The sequence below is a fragment of the Podarcis liolepis genome (genome assembly GCF_965112155.1).
Source record: "Podarcis liolepis genome assembly, chromosome: 5".
In the NCBI taxonomy this organism is placed as follows: Eukaryota; Metazoa; Chordata; class Lepidosauria; order Squamata; family Lacertidae; genus Podarcis; species Podarcis liolepis.
This window is the reverse complement of record NC_139556.1, coordinates 76,218,251-76,245,600: the sequence shown is the minus strand read 5'-3', so window position 1 is coordinate 76,245,600 and position 27,350 is coordinate 76,218,251. Positions and strand designations below refer to the sequence as shown.

The 27,350-nt window shown below is 43.8% G+C and overlaps 1 protein-coding gene across 1 annotated transcript in view; it reads left to right on the top strand.

Annotated features, from left to right (window-relative positions):
* SLC9A9 (solute carrier family 9 member A9) overlaps positions 1 to 27,350 on the top strand; it is a 266,215-nt gene that overhangs the window by 132,232 nt on the left and 106,633 nt on the right. The window contains exons 10-11 of the mRNA XM_083504179.1: positions 24,733 to 24,846; positions 26,707 to 26,818. Of these exons, the coding sequence (XP_083360305.1) occupies positions 24,733 to 24,846; positions 26,707 to 26,818 (226 nt within the window). The remainder of the gene's footprint in view (positions 1 to 24,732; positions 24,847 to 26,706; positions 26,819 to 27,350) is intronic.

Below are 27,350 nucleotides of genomic sequence, written 5' to 3'. Positions count from 1 at the left end.
CAAAGGCACAGAGAAGCAAGGTAAAGGCAATGAGTAGATAGCCTTGTTGTTACAACTAATGGAGAAGCCTGAATTAAAGGTTTTATACAAGGCAAATATTATCACTCTGGCCAGTTGGTGAAATGACGTTCTTCTGTCAGTGATACTGAACTCCTTAATGTTCCCTAGGTGAAGGTAAAGGGACCCCTGACCATTAGGTCCAGTCGTGACCGACTCTGGGGTTGCGGCGCTCATCTCGCTTTATTGGCTGAGGGAGCCAGTGTACAGCTTCCTGGTCATGTGACCAGCATGACTAAGCCGCTTCTGGCGAACCAGAGCAACGCACGGAAACACCGTTTACCTTCCCGCTGGAGCGGTACCTATTTATCTACTTGCACTTTGATGTGCTTTCGAACTGCTAGGTTGGCAGGAGCAGGGACCAAACAATGGGAGCTCACCCCGTCACTGGGATTCGAACCGCCGACCTTCTGATCGGCAAGTCCTAGGCTCTGTGGTTTAACCCACAGCACCACCCGTGTCCCACCACAAAGTTAATGTTCCCTACTTAGGCCAAAACTATGTGATGGTTAACATGAAGAGTCCTGACCAGGTATCTTCTGTGTTTTGGAATCCTGATAGCTAGTGTTTGTGGCTGTGGTGCTACCTATGAAGCAATGAGCATTTCTAAACACATCTTGAACAATCATCCTTTAAAATCTGGCATTCTGTAGAGCTGCATGACATTTATCTGGGCAGCCAAGTGGTTGTGTTTCAGTGTGACAAAAGACCTCATTCTTTTTAATAACACCTTTCTGGACATGGTCCACTACCCTCTGCTGCAGTGGTAGATACGGTAAGCCCTTTAGAGATAATTAATCCACACTTCCAGAATGGGAAGATCACCTAGATGTCAGGATTTATTGGTACTTATAGTCCTACCACCTTTTGACTTTCAGCAAAGTGGAAAACATTTCCAGTCTAGAAGAAAACAGTCTAGGTTACCAGAACTACTTCTGCCACCGAGCAAATTGCATGTTTTCCGAGAAATGAACAGTTGTTCAGATCTTTAGGTATTACTAATGGTCTCAGCCAACCAGGCTCAAATTGATACATTAATCAGTAATGGAGCAATGTTACAGACCAGGTGTGGGGAACCTCTGGACCTCTAGATGCTGGTAAACTATAATTTCCATCAATCCTGGCCATTGGCAGTGTTTGCTGCAGCTGATGGGACTCACAGTGCTACAGTATCTGGTGTGCCAAAAATTCCCCACACCTGTTTTATGTGAGCATTTATTTATTTTGTTTGCTTGCTTGCTTGCTTGCTGTCAGGGAACTGACATCAGAGGCACGGGAGAAGGAGAGGGTCTCTGATTCTGCAGGAGAAGGTCCCAGCGCTAGGGGGAGACTCAGCTGGGAAGAAGGGGAAGAGAATGAGTGTAACACCAGGGATCCAGGAGAGCAACGGGACAGGGAGGTGCAGGGGCTCCAGGACTCTTCGTTGGAAGTTAGTGAGGAGAGCCCAAGCACCCCGCTGCCCACGCCCACCCTGCGCAGGAGACTCCCGCGCAGTGAAAGGCGGAAACGATTAGGCGTCAAACAACTCTTATGTTGGCAACGCTTTAAGAAACGCCCACAGACAGATTCTACGAGTGACTAAGAGCAGCCACGCTAAGATGGGCTGCGCAGTCCGGAGGGTTTAACCAGGCAATCTAATGCTCAAACGGAGCAGGATTACGCACGAGTAACTCCCAACCACTACACTTGCTTGCTTGCTTGCTTGCTTGCTTGCTTGTTTGTTTAAAATAGGTATATTCCATTCTGGATCCAAATATATTAGTATACGCTCAATAAATAAATAAATAGACTCGCAATGGAACAAGAACTGAACATACAACCAACTTGTTAACCAGGGGTGTGGAATTTGCAGGACGGAGGGAGATATTCAGGAGCTAGTTCTGTTATCTTCAAAGGGGGCACCACAACAGGCTGCTGGTTACTCCCATACTGTTCTCCCTGGATAGTCTTGACAAGAGTCCCTCTGGGTTGGAAATCTGTTGGTCAATGCCAGGTCAGTGAATGGCAAAGCAACAGCTATCCAGGACTTGAATGTGTTTAAGCATGCTGACCTAGCTTGTATTACAGAGACCTGGTTGGATGAAACTGGGGGCATTAATCTCCCTCAGCTTTGCCCACTGGAATTATCTGTACAACAAAGTACTTTACATGAATTCCTGCTCAAATAGTATGGTGAAGGATGACACAGCATTCCATCCTCAGCACATTGATCACAACAGTGGTCAGAGTCTGAATTTTGTGCCTGTGGGCAGTAAACTGATGCACATATGTGTACATACACTCTTCCCAATTGAATACTGCACCTTGCACTAATCTCTGGTGTATCACTATGAACTGCCTGCAATTTTCATTAGTGCAAATACACCGTAATGCACAGCACAGGTACTCCAAGTTGCTTTTATATTTAGCTGCTTCAGACACATAGATGTAGTAATTGCTTAGTTTTAGTGTCTTCCTAATTTGCAGATTCAGAGCAACCTGTGTCACATTGAAAACCAACATATTCTTCCAACTCGCTAATGTGATATGCCAGCCCTTCCCTTGTCACTCAGCCACAGCCATTAAAACCCACATAGAATCCTTTAAAATGTTTCACTGAATAATGTTTAAACTGCCTGTTAGCCTCTCTTAGCCTGTTTGTGTAAACACTATTATTATTGTGAATAATAATATAGGAAAGAAAGTGAAAGGAAGGCATTTGTAATGCAAACATGCATTGAAGGTTGTATATTCCTGTTAAATGGTGCTTTAACCAATATTCTGCTTTTAGCCTCACATGTGAGAATACTCATAGATAGTAAGATGAAAAGAAAGCTGTGAGGTCCAGAGCGATGCACTGGCTACAACATTAAAGTATTCCTCTCCAGTTAAAAGTATCAGGATATAGGGATGGGAGAGAAATTCAATTCAGTTCACTTTTAAAGGTGAAACTACCTAATTTGCACATTCTGAAACAATATATGAACAGGAACACAGCCATCCTTTGAAATTCACCCGCCTCTGAATTTTTCAGTGTAGTTCTCCAGCCAAGTAATTTGTAAAAAATAAATAAAAATTCCATAGAACAAAATGTGCATGAAAATACATTTATTAGTGAAAGTAACATGCAAAATACACTGTATTAGGAAAAGTTGTTTTCAACAATGTGTATATTAGGGCAAAACTGCATACAAAAGATGTTATAAAAGATCCCCAAAATCACACAGCATTAGATTTGTGCAGTCAAAATAGCTGTACTACTTTACTTTAGTAAAGTCAACTAGGTGATCTAGTAAAGTCAGAGAACTTTCTATCTCTGGCATAGAGCAATGAGTGCATTTTTGTTTTTGTTTTTAAAAAGGTTCTATGCAGGCAACTGAAAATAGCCTCAAAAGAAGCAAGCACCTCAGGTTGAGTCGTGGCTAAAAGGAAGCAGAGGTGATCTTCTCAGTTCAAGCAGCTGATAGCCTTTTAATGCTAGGCTGTGATTCTCTTGAACACCTCTGGCCTGATTTACGAGAAACATAAACACAGCAGCTGGCATGTAGCCTTGTTAGCCCTTACTTTTCAGCACAGACAAAAATCTGACGTACAGCCAGGTGGTTTTAAGCCTTAGCTCTCTCTTCCAAATACAAGGGGCCCTGCTGAGTAATCTATGTAGTCACAGAGACTGGACTTAAATGACCCTCATGTGTTTTCACTGTGTATGGTGTTTGAAATCACCATAAACTTTGCAAATGAGCTGCAATTGCAAGGAGATTTGTAGTCACATAACTTCATTTGCTCAACAATTATTTTGAGCATTTGATTGAAAGAAGCAGAAGTTTGGGTGTGTGCCAGATTTGTTCCCTGAACAGATGGGGCAGAAGATTTTAAGAAAACTCTGTGGATTAGCAGGATGCTGTACCAAAAATATGAAAAACCTGCACCTTTTATTTTTAAAAAAGAAAAGAACAGAGAGAGTTAACTAAAATCAGCTCCTTGATTTTCCACTAGATGAACCCACAGCAGTCTTTCAGTATTGCGTATGAATTACCCAGTGAATCTTGCAGTCATTCCTACTGCAAATTCCCTCACATATACAATATTACACACAACACTGTTGTATATAAGGGCTGCCTCATTCATTTCAGCAGAGGCAGCAAATTTCTTGTGCAAACAAATGCACACAGTGACCCACTGCTTCTGTTGAAATTAAAAAGGCAGGTCTTTAACTCAGAATGTATACATCTCAGGGCCACTGGCTATTGGGGGCAGAAGGTGCTTCAGCCCCCTCAATATTTTGAAGCAGTGGGCTGAGCCCCCCCCAAAAAAAGTGAGGGGGCCGCCACTCCTAGTTGAGCGCCAGTGTGCCAGCAGGGGGCGGAAGGCTCAGAGGGCGATTTTTGCCATCTGTGCCCCCCACTGCAATCACCAGAGTGCCTTCCAGGAAGATGCTCTGGTAATCCTCAAAGGGATGCCCGTGCATGTCCTGACAGGGGGGGGATTGCGTCTGTGACATCATGCACATGCGACAGCCCCGCCCCAATGTTGGGCCCAACTAGGCACGCCTGATACATCTAAAAGAAATCACTCACTGTGGATGGTCATTAGGTTACTATTTATCCTGCTGATCAGGTTTCCCATGTTTTTGAAAAAGTGACTAAGAAATTCTTAAAGGATAAGAGGAAAAACTTCCTATCTTCCATTATTTACGTCAGTGCCTTCAGGTCATACCCATGCCATACATTTAAATCACTGTTGCTCCCAGTACTTTCGTGGTAGAAAAATGAGCTGTCGGATTTGATAAAATTATTTAGAAGCTGCTGAAATAATTTTGGAAATTGGGATGCAGAAAGGGGAGGTATGGGGGAGTCCGAGAAATGAGGGCTATGAAAAAAAGGTTATGAAATTATACATGTTTGTTTGTCTTTTTATTTGTTTGTATTGTTTAAAAAATGCTGTAAAACCAATAAAAAAAATTTTAAAAAAAGAAAAATGAGCTGTCGGTACTCATATCTTGTGGGTGCCAGCACAAAATGGCTGCCATGGGCAGCAAGAAAAGAGGCTATGGTACTCTGTAGCAGTGAATACTATCACAAAAAGGTAAAAAGGTTCTAATACTACTTGAACAGTCATGGATGATTCTTGGAACTGTAGTTTGTTATGGATGCTGACCTTACAGAGCTACAATTCCCAGCACCTTTAGTACACTGCAGTTCCTAGGATCCTCTGGGACAGTTGAAGTGGTGTAAGAGTGTTTTAGATGTATGGTGTGGGTGTGACCTCAGTTTGTGTCGTGTCCACAGTTTTTCTAGATGATTTAGTGGGGATATGTAACGAGAGAGTCAGCCCAGCTTGAATACTTCCTGTCAGACATTTCTCCTGCCACAAGGCACATTTTTTCAGGATTGATCTTCATCCCTGTCTCTTCTTTAAACGAATCATAATAGTGTTGTGGCCCTGTAAGAGTGAGACCTTAGATCTTCACTTAAAAGAAAAATGGCACTCAGTTTTGCTCGGCATAGGAATCCGGAAATCGATGTGATTCGAGCATTACTGGTGAACTCTGCTCAGAAATGCTTTTTCTCTCTCTGCTCATCAGCACTTGAGCTTGCTTCTTTTTCTGCGCTGCCTTTTTCTCTCTCTCCTTTTCTTTTTTGCTAAAAAGAAACGTTGTCTTGGATGAGAGTAGTCTGAGGAAACAGAATGTCAGATGCAAAACCCTTTCCAAACTGTTTCATAAAAGACTTGACAATCTGTTTAAACATTCAAAAATGTATTTAAATATTAATAGTGTTCTCAAATTGTTAAGGGGATGGTTCGCACATTTCAGCAGGATGGCAGGTGCCTGCAGTTGGCTGGGATCAGCTAAATGGGATTTTTTATAGTATTTAAGCCAAAATGCTTTCATTATCTCTGCTCCCTCCCCCCAGCTTTTTTCATCACATGGAAATGACCTGGTGAACTTTTAAATTAGGACACATGTACTATCTGCCTCAGTGCTTGCCTTCATGTACCAAACACATCTACATGTTGCTTTTATACAGACAGGGCTAGCCCTACCATTAGGCAGACTGAGATGACTGGCTCAGGTGGCAGATTCTGGGGTGCAGCTGCTGTTTTGCTTGACTGCACCCTGCCAACCATTCTACTCTGTTGACTCATGGCCTGTTCAGGGTGCCCTAATCTAGCCAGCTGCCTCAGGTGTAGTGGAGGATACTATCCTGTTCCCAGAGCTGAAGTAAGATTCAACTGCCAGTCCTGTCAGCATCTCTACATGCAATAGGGGCAGGGTCGTATCCTGTCAGCCTCAGGCAGCAGAATGTTTTGTGCAGGCTTGAATATACAGGATCTATGTATTTCGTGCACAATGAATTATGGTGGTGAATTATGTTCATTCAGATTGCTGCTAAATTCCTCCCAAAGCAAAATGGGGGCAGATTTTGAGACTAGTCAACTACTAAAATCTGCATTGCTTCCTGAAATAATAGATCACATAATGTATTATTTCAGTGCAAAAAATGCATTATTTCAGTGAGCATAAAAATAAAAATAATAAAAAATTGTCCAGCACCACCTTATAGACCAACTAAGTTTGTTCTGGTATAAGCTATTATGTGCATGCACACTTCTTCAGATACATGAAGGTATATCTGAAGAAGTGTGCATGCACATGAAAGCTTATACCAGAACAAACTTAGTTGGTCCATAAGGTGCTGCTGGACAATTTTTTTATTTTTTATTTTGACTGCATCAGACCAACACGGCTACCTATCTGAATTTCAGTGAACTGTTCATCATACGTGGGAGCACAGAGCCTTTTGTACGTTTAGGTTGAATGTTCATTCTACTTTACAGAGAACTCTCCTCTGTTTGAAAGATTGTCCCAGTTAAGCGGTAAATCAATCTTGTTAAATAAAATAAGTAAATAAGTCAAGTTTGAAGGCAAAGAAGCTTAAGAAGGGAGACCTCAGGGGTCCTGAAGGAACATATCAACAGTTAACATTTGTACAACAGACTGAACAAACGCAAAGCTTACCAGATCAGTCTTCCCCACTATGATGAGATGCATTTCTATTTAAATTAGGGAAATTATTTCTAAATATGCATCTATGACCTATATGTTTTATGCAATTCGGTGTCCTCTTTCATCCTTCTTTTTGGTGAAACGTTTCCTCTTTTTTGGTAATGGGTAAAATTCCTGCCCTATGGGCTTTCTTGATCCTCTCACCACCATAGTTCTTGTACAGATTCAGAATTGGATAAAGAGCTCCACATAAAATCCTTGTTGGAAGAGGAATGCTCACCAGCAGACATCACTTGTCTATTATGTAATTCAAGAGAATGCCCAAGGATAGGAATCCGGATATAGACTAGATTCCTATATTCTCTGGAATGAACTCCTGATAAGATGGAATCTACAGGAGGTGCTCACCTGCTGAGCTCAAAGATCAGAGGTGAGATAACCTTTTACATGACGCATGATCTTGAACATGACACAGGAAGAGAGGAGGGAATCAGCATAGGAATTGTTCCACCATGTACAGTATTTTAAGTTCAGAAGGCAGTGGGAAAATGTGAATGCAGATGCTGTCAGGAAGGAAACGACAAGCCAATCCCCTCCAATTGTCCAATTTAATAGGTAATAAGTCCATAAAACAACTTATTTCCTCTTTCTGTGGTTCCCTTTGATAATGCAATTGCTGCAGTAGTGTGCCAAGTACTGTTCATGCTGCTGTAGCTAATGTGACTGAATAGCACTCTGCTGTTTAATTGGGCTCTTATCATTACAAATGTAATCTGAATGAATACAGATATGACTGACCTGGTTTTATTGGATTTTCTTTCATCTAGCATGAAGGATCTGAGGGAAATTTGAATTAGTGAGATGTGTGATGGCAAAATAGGGAGGGGGGAGACTTCCAGGTCACAAGGAGAAGTCAGCAAAATTATCCTTCCTTTGGCCTTCCACACATTTTGATACAGTCCACTGGGGAAACTCTTGCCTAGGTTCATTTTAGGCTGGCTTACATAGAAGATTTCCCTGGTATGTAGGTTGTGATGGAATATGTTTCCTAAGTACAGTAGTTTACCTGATCAGATACATGAAAACCTAACATGCAGCAGCTGTGAAAAAGGTGAATCACATGTTATTAGCAAGGGGTTCAAAAATAAAACTTTCAGTATTGCAATGCCTTTGTACAAATCTATGGTGCAGCCACACTTGGAATACTGTGTACAGTTCAGAGAAAGTGAACAGAGAGGGTCCCCCACTCCTGATTATGAAACCTAGGGTTATTGAAACTTAATGATAGGAGAATCAGGATAGACAAAAGGCTGCCTTCTTCACACAGCACATAATTAAACTACCCCTAGGATAAGTGGATCCTGAAGGCTGATTCCAAAAGTAATTTGTGATCTCATATTCAATCCATTATGACTCCCCACCCAGTCCAGATTGAATGAGCATAGGCCTAGGAGCATTCCTCCATAACACAGTATTGCTTCAACCTGTCACTACAAAACAGTATTGTTGATGCTTTTGTGATGACATAGTCAACAGGTAGTGTAATGTATGGTGAAGTCTTCTAATGGCTACTTTACCCCACTGAGTCCAGGCTATCAAAATAAATTGCCTTAGATTACATAAATGCTCAGTTTGTTAGTGGAGGTAGTAGCAGCAACAAAGCAGGAGGAGGGAAATTCAAGAAGGACCAGCACTGTTTATTTCATTTTATTTTCACCAACTTATTTTGGCATTTATACCATGCCTTTCCGAGATAAAAATTAAACTCAATGCAGCTTGCAAATAAACATATAAATTGCAACAAAATTAAAAACAACCCATCAAGAAAACAAAATAAAGAAACATCAGAGGAGGCAAAACAGCGTCATAAGAATCATATCTGCCACTGCAGACTGAGAGAACATCATTAGCTCTGACACAGAGAATGCCTCTTGCAATATAATAGTCTTAAAAGGCTGCTTAAAAGTGGGCAAAAAGGGAGGTCTATTCCATAGTTTGGGCAACACAACTGAAAAGCCGCCCACTTTTGTCCTCACCGACTGTGCTTTGTGTCCTCACCTCAGGCGCTTCCAATTTACCTGCTTCCTGGTCATTCAACCTGACTTGTTTGCAGTGACGTGAGGTTAAACAACATCCATGATTTAATGAACATTCGTCCTGATTTGTTTGTGGGGAAGTTAGACAACATTGCGCCAAACAGATGTTAGCCGATACTTCCCAGTGTGTTTCCATACTATGCTTCTTATCACAAAAGGCAGATCTTTAGAGGAAGTAAGTTTAGAACCACCTGGAAGTTTCCAGACTTTCTCCAAGGGCAGCTCCACACTCTGTGTTTGGCGGCAGCATCTTATTTTCAATAAAAGATTGCCATATGGGCTCATTATGCAGGAAGTGAGAAGAGGCTATGATGAAACCTTGCTGAATTTCAAAAATAACATGTAAAAACAAGCCATCTCATTTTACTTTTGAATTTGTGTCATCGGTTCCTCCCACCACCCACCTCTAAACTTCCTTTGACAGCGGAAATGTCAGGAAAGCATGTTCCATTGCAGCGCACATTGCCCTCCCCTCAAAATGTTTTGTGAAACAACCTTTCTATAACTGGCAAGGTAGGAGGAGGCTGGCAACTAGTCCTGGGCTGTGTTTTCAGAAGCATATCTCATTTGAAAATGTTTGTAAAGTGATACGCTTTGCACTTGAATGATTCTTCATATAAAACACAATCACCTTCCAGCATCAGAATATCAATGAGCAACGGGATAGTACCATTAATTTCCAAGCTGCGGTATCTTTTTTTTTCATATCATAGGAGAGAGTGCAATATTTTGTGACCACCAAGTGTAAAGAAATGGTTTAGCAAATCATTTAGCCATGTTTTAATTATGAGTCTTTTATCAATGATGGATGCAATCAATTAATCACTCCTGCTGCACAACGTCCATTATTTTCAATGGCAGCTGCTTAGAACTCCTACACACAATCCTGCATCATTTGCAGTGTCTGGAGATGGTGCTGCCAGATACCATATCCTGTTACTGCCAACATTTGCTCATAATTGCTTGTGAGCAGAACCAGGTATGTATAATAGCTTAGGTGAACTCTTAAAGAGGGATTTGCATTGTTTGTTATTTGGTGTGTTGACATTTTTTTGAGGCATGTTCTCCTGAGCACACATAACACCAAAGACCTTTCTCATTTCATAAAGAAATATCATTAAAAGGTAACAGTGTGAAGGGAAATCTTGTTAAGTGCCGCTTGAGAGGATCTTGCAAATTGGAAGCAGTTTTGTCTAGAATTGAGACTCTTGTCGCACTGTGATTCTTAAATGAATTGTTTTAAGCGATTCTGCTTCATTTTTTCTCTCCAAATGCTATACAGCATCTACTTTTAAAATGAGAAGCATGTTATAATATCACGCTTCTAAATTTCTTAATGGTCACAAGGCAAGATTCGAAGTGCAAGTTGATGACGAGGCCCTGAAACATAGAAAGTCTGAAGTGGAATATTTGTTTCTGAACGAATCAATTAGCTTTCTTAAGCATACTTTTGTTTTTCATCCTCAGGTGAGAATAATTTTGCCATTCTGCCCCCCTCCCCCTCCCCCATGACAAACAGACAAGACAAACAGGTATATCAAGACAAACAGATATATCAGGGCTCTTCTTATGTTCTCATGATATTCTTCTTTTCTTCCAAAACTGCACAGGAATGATTCAATAAATTCAAGCTTCCTATATTCCTCTCCACCCCACCAATAGCCTCCCTGATGAGATGATCGTATAAAAGATCACTTATAAGTGGAACATGTAAAGACTACAAGGTGATGACTCCACCCTGTGAACCGCCCTGAGATTTTATTATGAAGGGCGGTATATAAACCTAATTAATGAAATAACAATAAAATAAACAAAGGCAGATCATGCAATGCATCCTGGTGCTTCACTATCATGATGCACTGACAGACCTACATGTCACATGCACATGTTTCTGTTCTCTTTATTGACAAGTCATTTTGCTGGTGAGTCACTTTGAATGGCAAGAGATGAGTAAGTCCCACCTCCTACAACTTTCTCAAGAAGGGGCACTGTAGTTCAGTTGTTCCTCTCACTCCCCATCCTATCCATGCCACCCAAAACAAGATTGGATTCTCCAAATCAAGGTCCACATCATGATGGCTAAACATTTCATATGTGAGTTTTCTTTCCCATTTACAGGCATTGTTTAAAATGCTGTCTTATCATAATCAGTGAGACATCCCTGACGTCTGCACATGTAAATGACAAGATTTCCTCTACCTTTTTGAGCATTGATTCCTTTTGTCACCTACTTTCCTCTTTTCCTGCGCTTCCACTTTCCTGCTCTCCGTTTCCTTTCCTTTTCCCTTTCTTCTTTTTCCATATTCAGCCTTGTGGCATTTGTACAGAGCCCCCGGTTGTTTCACGGACTATTGACCTGTACACCACTGCTTTATTCTTCCGCTGCCACCAACCAGGTTTCTTCTGGTGAAATACTGAGTCTCAGTCAGGTTGTAAAGTCAACAACGAAGACTAAAGTTTATTGAAGAACAAACAAGTTTTAAATATATTCAGAACGGTTTCTCAAATGCGCACCCTTAACTAGATGTGGCACTATCTCACACTGTCACACTCTTCTCTCAGTTCTATCCCTGTCTCTCACTCTAGCTGTCACAACCACTATGTTCGTCTCACTGGCTCTGTCTGACTCTGACTCCTCTATCTCCCAATGGTAAAACCCCTGGGCTGAGCCTCAAAACCGGATAGGCTCCGCCTCTGAGCTTTCTCATTGGTCAATCGACATTAACCATTTCCATCCCCCTGTCCGAACATAATCACAAGAAATAGGCAAACACCACAAGCCTTCTCTTCTTTTTTTCTTACTGAATTATTCTGCATTTATTTTATTTTTATTATTTTTATTTTTAAAAGGTCCCCCTCCTTTACTGGGTGGGTTGTGTGAGAAATAATATATCAGCTATTCCCCTTATTTGATTGCTTCTATTTTCTGTTTTTAATAAAAATCACACAAAAGTTAATAATAACATTTATCTCTATTAGCCAACGCCAGACTGAAGCTTCTGGTGATGTATCTATGCTTGTGCTGCGACAGTTAGAGTAATTCCTAGTTAATTTCAAGCTTTGAAATTGCTACATACTGAGTCAGATCATTGTAACACAGGCTACTCAGACTGGCAACAGCAGAAGTCTTGTTTGGTGGGGCTACCAGATTTGAGGGGGGCTTAAGCAAGGTACCCTCTGAGGGGTCGTTGCACTGTCTTCTCTCCACAACCGTTGCACTGTCCTGATTGCTCCTATCACCTTGCTTCCCAGGCTTCTGTTTTTTGAGGGAAATGAAAGACAAAGGAACCTGTTTGTCCCCTTTCCACAGCCTAGTAGGAATCAGTGGAATGAACAATGTCCTTTTTTCTTTCCTGTTTTCCTGAAAACAAAAGAACAAGACGGGGGATACACTTTCTCCTCACCCTTTCTTATCAGGCAACAGGAAAGGGGACACAGGGGTGTCTATTTCTCACCTTTTTATCGAGGTTGTCAGCATACAGTTGTGGGCGCTGCTGCTCTGAGGAAATAAAGATGGCTAGGGCAGCGTACACACCATACATTTAAAGAACACAACTTATCCCAAAGAATCCTGGGAATTATCATTTGCTAAGGGTGCTGGCTATGGTAGCTCTGAGCAATGTAAGCAACAGTTCCCAGGATTCTGTGGGGGAAGCCATGTGCTTTCAATGAGCTTAATAGGAGCATTGAATGTATGGTGTGTACACAGCCTGGAGCTTTGCTCCTGTGCAACTGTGCACATACTCTCCAAAAAGCATTTTTTTAATGGAAAAAAGATGTGGTGAACCCCACAACCACACCCTGAGCAGCACCACTGGCCTTGCCAGCCATGCTACCTAAATCCTTCTAGCCCAAGGTGTCAGGGATTAAACCAACTGTCTTCTGGTTACAAAACACATGGTCAGTTCTTCCCTCAAAACACTGGAAAGCAATAGGTTAGAAATAGCTTAGAAATACTACTAGTAGTATTTATACTACTATCTTTGGGTTAAAGTAATGATTGAGTTAAGTTATAAATGGTAGCCTTTCACTCATTTTGTAATGTGCTGCTGTTTATTAGTATTGTTGTCATGTGAAAAGTTGGATGTGCTGTTTTGTTTTTATCATGTTCTGGGTGATTTATTTATTTTTGTACAATTGATGGCCTTTGACTAAATAATAATGATTGGGAGTAATGCTTCTGAACATTCTGTGACATCACAGCATCTCATCCAATGGCTTTGTGAGAAGTGGCAGTTGGTTTTTAAACTCCCGTGCCTCTAGAAAGAAAAGTTAAAGAGGTGGGATTCCCACCCCCACCCCTTCCCACCCCCACCCCCACCCCCCGTTACGTAATTGAATAATGTAAATAAAGTTTATATTGTAAAATTTAATACTGTATTCATAACGTAGCTGTGTGGTGTAAATCACTGATTTAGGTTATATATATGTGTGTGTGTGTGTGTGTGTGTGTGTGTGTGTGTATGAATTACTCCATCTATATGAGTAAAACTTTTTCAGAATAGTTTACAAGAGATATGAATACAATTTCCAACCATGAACAACAGAACAGAATACCAAACCTCCCTTAAACCTGCAAACATTAATAAAGCCACCCAAAATAAATATATATTCCCAGCCCAAAGATAAAGCACATCCCCCCCCCCAGACCATCAACCCAAAGAAGCTCAACAGCAGCACAGATCATCAGTCATGAATAAGCCAATGAAAGTACCTAGGTTTGAAGGCCTTTCCAAAGAAATGAACGGTAGTAGCTTTACAGATGACAACTGGCAGTGAATTCCAAAGTCGTGGGGCCACAAAATTCTTATGAAAACATTTCCTGCATTCCAGGGTCATGGTGTCGAATATTAAGCTCTAATATTCCAGGTCGGTCTAAATGGATATCTGACCAGACATACAAAAAAAGCTTGCAAGCAACAAAAATGGTTTCTGGTCTTGTTTCAAGAATTAATATGGCAGAACAGAGACTTTCCTCTCAGCAAATTGAAGATGAATGAATGGTATTCCGTCTCCTTAGAAATGGAATTGATTGCCAGAGGTTAGTGCTATGATGGCAAGTCACAAGAGGGTGCCATTGTGGGGGAGGTGCTGAGAAGGAGATTGATTTTCCTCTTTGCGTTTAAAACATGAGCAGCAGCCTGTTCCATCAATGCAAAAATAAAAAGGTAAATATATTAGTGTTTTGTGGCTTGGGGGACAATTGGTTTGCATCAAAGACATTACTTCTTCCCAGTGAGCACAGGGAGACCAATTACATATTAAAGCACTCCAAGTTTCTTTGTCAGCCGCACGGCGCAACAACAACAAAATTGGCTTCAAATTATGCCTTCCTTTCCACTGAGAGCTATTTTTCTTTGCTCCCAGGTCTCAGCTAAGTATATTCCACATAGCTACATGACCGGCGTCAGTTTTGCATCTGACTTGCGGCTGATTCAGGTTCATAAGAAGATGGCAGCACAGGGTTTGGTTTTGTTTTCTGTATGTGGCCTCCACCACTTGGTCGCATGGAGGCTCACTGTGGTCAACTCACTTTGGGAATATCTGCAAGGGAATACAGAGCTACAACCTTGGGCCTTGCTGGAGTCTTTGTGCCACCTGCTTGCAACAAGCAAACAGGCCACAAAGAACCAGCCAGACACTTGCTCAAAGTCGCAGGATATGCTGAACTACAGCACAGCCAAGAAGGAGAGGGAGGAGAAGTTCCATTGCACAAGTAGAAATTATTGCGCTAGTGGAAGCCAACTGATAATAAAAAATATATTTAAAACAGCAAAGGGTAATTCACTAGATCACCCTATTTTTGTTGCTGCTGCTTTTCCTTGCAAGGTTATCTTCCTCCAGAGGCCATTCCAGAATCCTATAACGTGCCATGATCCTGTGTGGCAGGCTGCAATCCCTAAATAAGCTCAGGCTTTAAAATTGTCACCCCATATGAAGTAAAAATAAACCAGGGACTTATCTTCTTATATGCATGATTCCTCCCATTCTAAGCCGCTTAACCTAAGAATGAAGAACATAACACCACTGCGTGGTCAGCATTCATTATTCCTGACTTTTTCTTTTTGCACCCAAAGCATCAGAGATTTCAGGCTGCGACTTCAAAAGCAAAACCTGCTTTGTGTGTGTGCATGTGTGCAATTTTTCTTAAATCTCTAATTGAAATAGAGAAAACGAGTAAAGTGATTAACATATTACTACACATTAATCATGAAATAAAAGTGTTTCAAATGCCAGCAGTACTGATGTGCTCTGTGTTCCCTTACAATTTAATTTAAAAGTCCGCCAAAAGAACTTCCTTTGTTATAGATTTATCAATAATCCTTGACTTCGTGATACACTTTTGATCATTGTGCGCTCATTAAACCACAATGTTCAAATGCCATCAGTTTTGCACCAAATTGGAAAACAGTGACTACAATGGGTTGTGACTTTTAATGACCTTCACTTATCCCACAGAAATATTCACATTTCCATGCTGAGGTGTGTGTGTTCCACCATAGATACTCCACAGAATGTCTGCTGTATACAAATCATGCACAGCACAGGTGGGGAAAGGAAATATGGGGCAGGGATGGCAGAGATTTGGGGAAAGGGATCATCATTTTGTCCTACTGCTTCTCTTTGGGGAATATAATGAGAGGAGAATTATTGATATTAGGCATAGATTTGCGATGCGTGTGTAAGTACTGTGGCTTTTGTATATGTCCTTGCACAGATTTCCAACCAATGAGTGTAGGTATGCATCCTAAATCTCTTATAGTATTCATTCTTTTCTGCTTCCATGTTTCTTGTTTGACATCATACAGGAGCATTGATAGCCAGTGTGGTGTAGTGGTTAAGAGCGGTAGTCTCGTAATCTGGGGAACCAGATTCACGTCTCTGCTCCTCCACATGCAGCTGCTGGGTGACCTTGGGCCAGTCACACTTCTCTGAAGTCTCTCAGCCCCACTCACCTCACAGAGTGTTTGTTGTGGGAGAGGAAGGGAAAGGAGAATGTTAGCCGCTTTGAGACTCCTGAAGGGGAGTGAAAGGCGGGATATCAAATCCAAACTCCTCCTCCTCCTCTTCTTCTTCTTCTTCTTCTTCTTCTTCTTCTTCTTCTTCTTCTTCTTCATATTAATCTAAAGAGCCATTCTCACAAACCCTCTGTCATATAAGGAGCTGCTTTCCTATGGAGCCATATACAATGCCGCTCAGCTGCAGCACATGGTAACATCCATACCATACATTTAGATGACTCCTGTATTAATCCAAATTCCCCCCCCCCTCCTCCATAGAATCCTGGGAACTGCATTTTGTTAAGGGTGCTGGGAATTGTAACTCTGCGAGGGATCTCCTGATAACTCTTAGCGACCTTAACAAGCTACAGTTCCCAGGAAACCATAAAAGTCAGTGGCATGGATCTTGCCCACTTTCTGAGGGGAAGAGTTGAGAGTTGGGTGGGAAATCGACTTAAGATAAGCCCTGCCAGCATGATGATCATATTCACTCAAATGCCACAGCCGTATGAAATCAGACCATGAAGAAATGGCTCCCCCATGGTCATCAGTGGATGTGATGAGGGCCAAAGTTTCAACACTTGTGACTGATTGAAGGAGATAAAATAAATGAATGAATTTAAGTACATATTCATATCACCATTACTTCAACAGAGACGCTTTCCTTTTTATTTTATTTTTCTAATCTTTTTTATTCAGTTTTACACCACACATTTAAATTCAAACATTAGACATAATCATCAACATTTAGGATTCCCTGAATCCTTAGACCTCCCTCCACCTTTCCATGGTTTCTATTTTCAATCTTTTTCAACTGCATCATATATTTTCTCTATTTTTCTTAAAATAATCTATTTTTAACCTAGTTTTTTGTACAGTGGTACCTCGGGTTACATAAGCTTCAGGTTACAGGCTCTGCTAACCCAGAAATAGTGCTTCAGGTTAAGCACTTTGCTTCAGGATGAGAACAGAAATCGTGCTCCGGCGGCGCAGCAGCAGTAGGAGGCCCCATTAGCTAAAGTGGTGCTTCAGGTTAAGAACAGTTTCAGGTTAAATACGGACCTCCGGAAATAATTAAGTACTTAATCCGAGGTACCACTGTACATTGCAAGCATTACTGAAATCCTGCCAAAGTTTTCAGTTGTTTACAGTGTTCTCTTAGGTAATTTCTAAAACATTTCCTATTCCTTGATAAAGTTTCTTCCTTCCTGGTTTCTGATTTTCCCAGTTGTATTCACCATTTTGGCGTGGTCCATCATTATTTTTTTTTAATATTCAGTGCCTGTTTAAAAATTATTGGCATAGCAGCTGTGAGGGTTTGATTAGCTGCTTGTGCGTGAAAACGTGCTCCCTCAGAGTTTGTGCGACCCCACAAACCTCCGTGTGTGACGGAGCTCCTCAGACATGTCTGCTCTAGTCACTAGTAGAGTCCGACAGTGGCTGTCTGCGGAAGCGTTTCCAGCAAAGAAGTTCCTTAACGGAAACGCGTCTCCTGGACTCACGGCGTGACAGTTTCCTGCGAGGTGTGGGTCTCCCTATGGGAGACTCCGATACCTCCCCACTGTTCTCGCTGGAAGCCTCCCTGAGCCCTCCCTCCTGCTCGCATTCCCTCAGAGACCCACTCCTCCCCCTGCTGGTCCCTGCTTCAGCAGTTGAGTCTCTTTCATCCTGCCTGAGTCCCTCCACCACCTGATGCTCTGATGGCAGTTCCCTGACATCCACCTCCCCTCCAGGGCCCCCCTCACCCCCTCCCAATTCCTCCCCCCTGGGAGGTGAAGGGCTAAAACCCCGAAACGAATCTTCCTCATCTTCTGACGTCTCGAACAATTCTCTCCATCGATCGTCGTCCTGGCCAGCTGAATCCTCCTCCTCTTCAGAATCTGGGAACCCCTCCAACTCCTCTTCCTCGTCGGTGGTGGCAAAGTATTCCCTTCGGAACCTCGCTACAGGCTGAGGTTTACGTGGGAACCTCTGATGAAAAGTCTCTATTAAAACCTCGTCATTGACATCCTCTGCCCTAACCCAGGTGTTTTCCGACTCCGGTTCCCCTTCCCACATTACCAAATACTCTACTTGATCTCCCTTCCACCTGGAATCGAGGATCTCCGCTACATGGTAGCTGTGTTCCTTCTCCTCCATTGCTGGTCCCCTAGTGACCCTCCCCTCACTGTCTCCTCTATACGGTGACAGCAACGACCTGTGAAAAACTGGGTGCAGCTTCATGTGGTTCGGTAACCGGAGCCTGAAAGCCACTGGATTGACCTGCTGCATGACTTCAAACGGACCCAGCCTTTTGGGTCTTAATTTCTTACAACCTCCTTTGAACGGCAACCCTTGGGTTGACAGCCACACCTGGTCCCCCACCCTGATGCTTTCACCTTCCCTTCTGTTTTTGTCTGCCTGCCTCTTATATTCCTCCTTAGCCCTGTTTAAGTTGAGTTGGAGCTGGCGATGGATCGCTTCCATTTCTTCCACGAACTGTTCTGCAGCTGGAACGCTCCAGTTCTCCCCCTCCCCCCCTGGGAAGGCTCTGGGATGGCACCCGTGATTAGCCAAAAAGGGGCTCATCCCCGTGGACACGTTCTCTGCATTGTTGTAGGCAAATTCTGCCAACGCCAGCTTCTCCACCCAATCATTCTCTCTGTCATTAACATAACACCTCAAATATTGTTGGAGAACCCCATTTGCTCTTTCCGCCTGCCCGTTGGTTTCAGGATGACGGGCCGTCGAGAAATTAACCTCTACATGCAGTAAGCTCATGAGCTTCCTCCAGAACCTGGAAGTAAATTGTTTCCCTCGGTCTGAAACCACCCTCAAGGGGGCGCCATGCAACCTAAACACATTCTCTACAAACAATTTGGCGGTTTCTTCTGCTGTAACCGCATGTGAGCAGGCTATGAAGTGGGCCATTTTAGTTAACAGGTCTACTACAACCATGATGGCTGTTTTCCCTCTAGACCTTGGCAGATCAGTCATGAAATCTATTGCCACTGCTTCCCACGGTCTCTCAGGTGTGGGCAGTGGTTCTAATAAACCAGCCGGCGCCTGCCTCTCCCCCTTGGCTCTTTGGCATTGTTCACACCCTCTCACATACTCCCGCACATCTTCCCTGACCTTGGGCCACCAAAATTCCCTGGTAACCAGCCACATGGTTTTGTGTTGCCCAAAGTGCCCTGCTGTGGGGCTATCGTGCAGCTGCTTGAGTACTTTCTCCCTCAATTCCCCTTCAGGTATATATAACGCTCCCTTATAATACAATGCCCCATTTCTCTCCTCAAAACCACCGGATTTGTCTTCCTCCCCTCTGAGATCCCTGAGTTTCCCCTGGGCGTATGCATCCTGCACCGTACCCTCTACCAATTCCCTTTGCCCCACCAAAGTCGCCCCACACACCCAGCGGTCCTCTGGAATGATATGGGTTTCTTCGGGTGCTCCCTCCCCCTCCAAATATTCAGGTTTGCGTGAGAGAGCGTCCGCCCTAACATTCTCTGGGCCTGGCACATAACAAATCTCAAAGTTAAATTTGGAGAACTCTTGGGCCCATCTCAACTGCCTTTGGTTGAGCACTCGCGCCGTTCTCCAGTACTCTAGATTTTTATGGTCCGTGCACACTTGCACTTTATGTTGTGCACCAACTAGCAGATGCCTCCATCTCCGGAACGCCTCATGAATAGCAAGCAGTTCTCGGTCGTACACCGTGTAGTTCCTCTCGGATTTGTTCAGCTTCCGCGAGAAGAAGGCACACGGACGCCACTCTGACTCCTCCTTCCCCGGCTGCAGAAGAAGCACCGCCCCTATGGCTCTGTCAGATGCGTCTGTTTCAACCCTTAGCTTCTTTCGTAAATCCACATGCAGAAGTTGTTCTTCAGAGGCGAAGGCCCTTTTCAGTTCCTCAAACGCTCGCTCCGCCTCCGCCGTCCATACAAACTTCTTTTTACTGCTGAGACAGTCAGTGATGGGCGCCGTCAGATGGGCGAAGTTGCGGATGAACTTACGATAAAAGTTTCCAAACCCTAGGAACCTCTGCACATCCTTCTTGGTTTTGGGTGTTTTCCATTCCAGCACTGCCTGTACCTTGCCGGGATCCATGGCCAATCCCTTGTCTGACAGGCGGTACCCCAGGAATTCCACCTCCTTGGTATGGAACCGACACTTCTCCAGTTTGACCCACAGCCTGTTGGCTTGCAGTCTGCTCAACACTTCTCTGACGTCTCTCACATGTTGCTCCTCATTCTCAGAATACACCAACACATCATCTAGAAAGGCAACGCAATTCTTGTAGAGCAAAGGGCCCAGCACGTGGTTCATAAAAGATTGAAAACACGCGGAGCCTGCTTGTAATCCAAATGGCATAACGAGGTATTCAAACGCCCCCAAAGGGGTAAACATGGTGGTTTTCCATTCATCCCCTTTCCTTATGCGTATCAGGTTGTACGCCCCCCTTAGATCCAGCTTTGTGAAAATCTTTCCCTTCCTCACCCTGGTCAAAATATCATCAATTCTGGGCATAGGGAACGCCACCGGTTCAGTCACTGCATTCAGCCGCCTAAAATCACATACAAGTCTCGGCTTGTCCGCATTTTTTTTGTCCACAAAGAACACTGGGCTCCCCCCTGCTGCTTTGGACTCTCTGATGAAGCCTCTCTTCAGGTTCTTGTCAATGAACCCTCGCAACTCCTGCATTTCCCTGTCTGACATGGCATACAACTTGCCCACGGGAAGCTGTGCTCCAGGGAGTAAATTGATCTGACAATCAAAGGGTCTATGAGGTGGTAGTTGGTCAGCTTCCTTCTCACTGAACACGTCGCTGAGATCTGCATACTGTGGTGGTACCTTCACCTTCCCCATTACTTCAGTCCCTGCTAGGGTGGCTTGGGCCCCTGCTGAACCCTTCTCCCCTTTGCAGTGTTCTAGGCAATGTGCTGAACCAAAGGACACCACTCTTTGATGCCAGCCAACCAGCGGATCATGTAGAGCTAGCCAGCTCATTCCCAAAATAATGGGAGCGCCTCCCAGGGTGGCCACATTAAACGCTATCAGTTCTGTGTGCCTTGCCACCCTCATTATCATTGGGACAGTCTGCAAGCGGACTCCTCCTCCCAACAACTCCCTGCCATCAATCGTGGTCACCTGCAGGGGGTTGCTTAAAGGGATGGTCTGTATCTGGTGTTCAGCAGCAAACTCCTTGCTCATAAAATTGCAGGAGCTGCCTGAGTCCAATAGCGCCTTTATTTTTAGGGGGTGCCCATTCTGCAGCTCTAGCGACACTTCAATCACTAGAGCAGGTCGAGGAGCTTCTGGCACGGGCACTTTCACTGCTCTTTGGCCTGGCTGCAGTGCCCCAATTGTGGCAACCAGGCGTTGGCTTTTACCTGCTCCGCTCCCCCTTCTTCTCCCCCCTCAACAGCTCCCACCATCCCTTGCCATTCCTTCCTCTGGGGGCAGACTCTGGCAAAGTGGCCTGGCTGTTGGCAGAGATAGCATTTCCGGGGGCCCTTTCCCTCCTTCTTAGCTCCCTCGCTGGTTTTTGAAAATGCGCGCGCGCGCGCTGTTCCGATTTCCATCGGCTCTGCCGGCGGGAAAGCTGGCTCAGGAATGTCTGGAATGCGGAACTCCTTCCAACGTTCCCCTCTCCCTTCCCGCCTCTCCAAGGCTCTTGCCTCCTGCCGCGCTCCTATGGTCAGCGCAGATTTGGTCAGCTGATCCATAGACTCCGCCCTGGGGCTCCGTGCCAGCTCGTCTTTCACCCCCGAAGAAAGACCTTCTTCAAATAGCATTTGAACGGGGGCCGCCGATAAATCCCAACTCAGTCTGTGAATCAGCATGGTAAACTCAGTCCAATATTCACGGACAGATCGACTCCCCTGCTTACAAGCCATTAGCTGTCTGCGCACCACCCCTTCCTCAATATCGCTGGAAAACATGATATCCATTGCACGAAAGAACTTCATTGTGTCCTTTAGTATGTCATTGTGCGTTGCCATTAGGGGTCGAACCCAGTCTCTAGCCCCTTTCTCAAGATGCCCAATTACAAAAGCAACTCGCGATTCCTCATCAGGGAACTCATCGAACTGCACATTAAGGGCATATTGCATCTCTGTCCTAAAAGCATGGTAGTCCTTGGGGTCCCCCCCAAATTTCTGCACCAATCCTGGTACCTTTCTGGGGAATTGAGTGGCTCTCCCCTTCTTGTCTGCATCCTGAGCCCTTCTCTCCTCCAGCCTCGCCGTCTGCAGGGCCAGTTGAACCTCCAACGCTCGGTATCTATCTTCCAAGCTTGGACCAGCTCCAGCCCCTGCTCCTCCGGTTCCGGTTGGTTCGCTCATGATGCCTTCTCTTGCACAGGCAGCGTACAAAGACTGTCGGACTGCTGTGAGGGTTTGATTAGCTGCTTGTGCGTGAAAACGTGCTCCCTCAGAGTTTGTGCGACCCCACAAACCTCCGTGTGTGACGGAGCTCCTCAGACATGTCTGCTCTAGTCACTAGTAGAGTCCGACAGTGGCTGTCTGCGGAAGCGTTTCCAGCAAAGAAGTTCCTTAACGGAAACGCGTCTCCTGGACTCACGGCGTGACAGTTTCCTGCGAGGTGTGGGTCTCCCTATGGGAGACTCCGATACCTCCCCACTGTTCTCGCTGGAAGCCTCCCTGAGCCCTCCCTCCTGCTCGCATTCCCTCAGAGACCCACTCCTCCCCCTGCTGGTCCCTGCTTCAGCAGTTGAGTCTCTTTCATCCTGCCTGAGTCCCTCCACCACCTGATGCTCTGATGGCAGTTCCCTGACAGCAGCCATATGCACCTTTCTAGGATGGGAGTTCCATCAGCATGGAGCCAGCACTAAAAAAGCCCCGTCTCTGGTGCCCACCAGTTATCTGAGCTTAGGCTTCACTCACAGTTTGTACTGTCCAACATCTTTAATACTACAGCAAGCAAATTCCTTGTTCAACTTGTCCTTCCTGTTTGGGGTGAGCATATTTATTCAACGGCTCAGCTTTGCATCTTTGATGTGTCTGCAACCACAGTTAAGATTTTCTTGCGCCTAAGTGTGGCATTTATGCCATTCATTTCCTCCAGTCTTTGTCTGAAATAATATTTCTCACATCTGTTGCCTTTTCCTTTATCATCCTTCACTGATTTAAAAAAGCACATAAGCCCCATTGAAAATGTAAAGCGAAATGTCTCCATAGCAACCCTTTTAATGCTGTGATTTATGAATGCTCATCGACAGAGTTTGCAAAATGAGGAAGCATCGGAGGGACAAGATCATTCAGCTACAAAAGCCCCTTTAACTGGGATTTTTACAAAGATGAGTCCAGAAGAGCAAATGCCATACATTTTATTTTATTTTTAAAGTTTTCTCTAGCTTATTTCTGCTGATATTTGAAGATATTGCATCAGGCCATGCAGCCTCTGAAAGATTCCCCTTACTATAATCTATTAAGCTAATTGACTATTGAGTTTCCTTGAAAAAGCCATTGCTTGATTTGTGTTTTCTTCCTTCCCACAGGGAAGAAAGTATATATCTTGTTGCAGTAAAATTGTTGCTAAACTTAAAAAATAATGTTAAATTTACATTCTTAAATTAAGCAGAAATTAGAATAGGCTGGCTGTAGCACAGGTTCCTGATTTTTGTTTAGAGAAATTGACCCTCTGCACCACTTGTTGCCCCTAAAATGCAAGTCTGGCAAGCTTGTCAGAAACCAGATAACAGTTCCGCTTGTACAAGAGTTTTAGTTGTGCGACGGAACTTCCCCGCCTGCTCCTCTTCCCACATTCCCCCTGTGTGCCCCACATATCTGCTTCAGAAAACCCTGGAACCAGGGGTGCCAACTTGGACAAAATATTGGAAGGGGCAGGTAAGCCCAGGGCTGTCTTAAGCATATGTGGCCCTGGGGTGCAAAGATCCACCCAGCGCCCCCGGTTGCCCAGTCCCAGGAGCGCAGGAGGGCAGAGCCGGCCGGCCGCCTCAGCATCTCGCTGGCTCGGTCGCCCCCAAACTCATGGCGCAGAGTCGCCCGCAACAGAAGAGCCCACCGCAGTGCTCCGACAGACAGGCGGGCTCTTCCCCGGACTCAACTCTTGGGCCCCAGACTCTCGGCCTGGTGCCCTTGAGAGCCTGGCACCCAGGTGACCCACACCCCTAGCGCCTATGGGTAAGACGGCCTTGGGTAAGCCCCAGCCCACATAATCAATCACACAACACCGTGCAACACACATCATTTGAATGGCAATGCCCATCAGCTTGAGGGGGGCCTGGCCTCTCATATATTTTATTGAGGGGTGCCAAAGACCCTTTGGCCCTTAGGAATTGATTCCTATGGAACAGATAAAGGTGGTGCACAGGGAACATAGTTTTCCCTAACTCCTAAATTATAAGCTCAAAACAACTACCCCTGGCTATGTCCATGTCTACTACTGTTTTGTTTTGTTTTGTTCCACATTCACTGAGACCATTGCTTGCAACCTTCAGTATTGAGATTAAATGTTTTTAAAAATCTATGTACTACATGTTTTGTGGATCATTTCATGAAAATCCATTCCCAAACAGCAAACCCAGATGATAATGGGGTGTTTTTTCCCCCCTTTCTCATTTCAGTTGTTCGAGTTTATGAACTTTTTGGCTGAGAATGTTATCTTCTGTTATATGGGATTAGCATTGTTCACCTTCCAAAATCACATCTTCAATGCACTGTTTATATTTGGAGCATTTGTATCCTTTTTTTAGACACCAGCAAATATATGGTATGGAAAACGCAATGTATGGTGTGCAGTTAATCCCATAATTGTTGCTATAAACCAGAATCCAGATATCTTTCTCTGTATGCAAAAAAAGAAATAAAAAAGATTGTAACTATTTTCTATGTCCAAGAACACTTGGGGTCGCCAAAATCAATCTCTCTCCAGAAAATCTGTTCCATATTTTTAATTGTATCCAGAACCTGAATTAGTAATAATTTTATTCCATTCTTTATGAGCAACTGAATCACAGCCTCAAAACATATATTGTTACACTATCCCCTGTGTAATGTGTTTGATGTTTCATCCTGCAGGTGGTTTTCAAACTTCAGGGAACACTTTCTGCATAAAGATGTCCATCAATGAATCTCATCCCCCTGCGCTGGTACCACAGAGCCCCTGTATATTGCTCCCAAGCATGGAATGTCTTAGGTTGCACCAAGAGTACACATGGCCAGGTCTTTTGTCCCTTACTGATGTTCTGCATAAAATGAAAAAGCAGTCTAGTGCTGTTTTTCAGGAATGCTTGCCCACCTGTACTGAGATTATAAGATCATATGGGAAAGAGCTTTGCTGTATCAGAGAAAAGCCATAACTAGCCCAGCATACTGTTACCCCACGGTCACCAGTCAGATGCCTCTTGAGAAGCCAACAAGCAGGAGATGAGCTCACTAGCACTCTCCCATTGTGACCGTCCTATAGCTGGCATTCAGAGCCATATTGACTCTGGCCATGGAGGTAGCATCCAGCCAACATGACTAGCAGCCACTGATGAAGAGCACTGTTTGCTAAAACGACATTTTTGAAAACGACATTTATAAAACATTTTGAAAACGACATTTATAAGCAACCAACACAAACTTCTTAATACACACACATACATTTGTCACAGTGTCCACATGGACCAATTCACTGAATGTACAATGAACAGGTAGAGCTACTGCATTTTGACCTAAATCAGAGATGAAGGTATTGCTGAACTAGCTCCCATCTTTCCAGACCAATAGTTATGCTATCTGGGGATGACAGGAGTCCAACATTATCTGGAAGACTACAGGTTCACCATCTATATGCTTCTCAAATCTCCACCAAGATACTGCTTCTAAAGTTTGCCACAGGGTTGCTCTCTTCCGCTTGTGTCTATTGTACAGCTAAAGTTTTCAGTGTGGTGAAGAAGACCCCTGATACATAGGGTGAGATCTTAGAAGAAATCTCCTTCCAGCAGGGTATCTGTGTACAGTTAAGAGATGTAATTTTGCTTTTTCTATTCTTTTCTGTAAAATGTCCTTATTTCATCTAAAATTGCTATTAAAGCAACTTTGGCATTAGATGCACAGAGGGATAATGAGAAAACCAACACAATTTTCTGAACCCTACAAAAATAATTGGAAGATGGGGGGCAGACGCCGGCGTGGAGAATCCTAGACAGATACAATATGAATTGTGAGGAAATGAGACAGTAATCATGTCTCAAAGTACATTTATCCTTCCTGAATTACTGTTTGAGGAAATAATACTGTTGGCGCCTGAACAATTTATAGCAAGCGAAGGGTTTCTTAGAGAGATTGCTGTTGTCTTTGACAAAGATGGAACATGAATTTAGAGTAGTTGAAATGGGGAGGGGGTGAAAGAGATGTTCAAGGGAAGACAGGAAAAACCCTGGGAAAAGAAGCAGTTCTGAGTAAGCTATGAAAATATTCATTCTGTTCCTGCACCACAGTCTCATAAAGTGATGATTCTTCTGTTTGTTTTAGATCATGCACTGGGCACATCTTCATCTAGTTTTGTCATTTTCCACCTTATTTTCCTTAACTTCTCACTCCCCATGATGTAGGTGGCAATTTTCATAGCAAGAGCCTGTAATATATACCCAATTTCTTTCATTCTCAACTTGGGCCGAAAACAAAAGATTCCCAGGAATTTCCAACATATGATGATGTTCTCAGGTGAGTCAATGGCTTCTGCCGCTTGCTGAGAAGAGAAATGAGCATGGAAGGATGCAATTTTCTTCCAAGGAAAAGGGGTGGGAGGGATGGTTTACTAGACAAAGACAAGGGAGCTACTCTGTGTTCCACACTGACTGGAAAGATTTATCATCACTTCAGAAAGCCTTGCCTCTGTCCTCTGATGATATACAATAATGATTTTAATCATTTTAATTACCAAGGTTCAGCCTGCCCATTAGGAAAGTTTATGAAGTGGACTTGAAAGCAGCAGCTTAGCTGGGGAAATGAAACTAACACAGCATAAACATACTGCTAAATGGCAGCCTCTCCCCTGTCCTATTTGAAGAGGACTCCTTCATCTTGGAAGTTGGTTGATGCAAGCACCATGCTTCCTTTGGTGGGACAGTGGCCAGTTTAAGACATCTCCTGAGTGGGTGGAAGCTTCAAGTGGTGCAGATATGAGCATGCATATCTCTCTTCTCCACAACACAATAATTTAATACATAATGTGAATACAGTACATAATTCATTA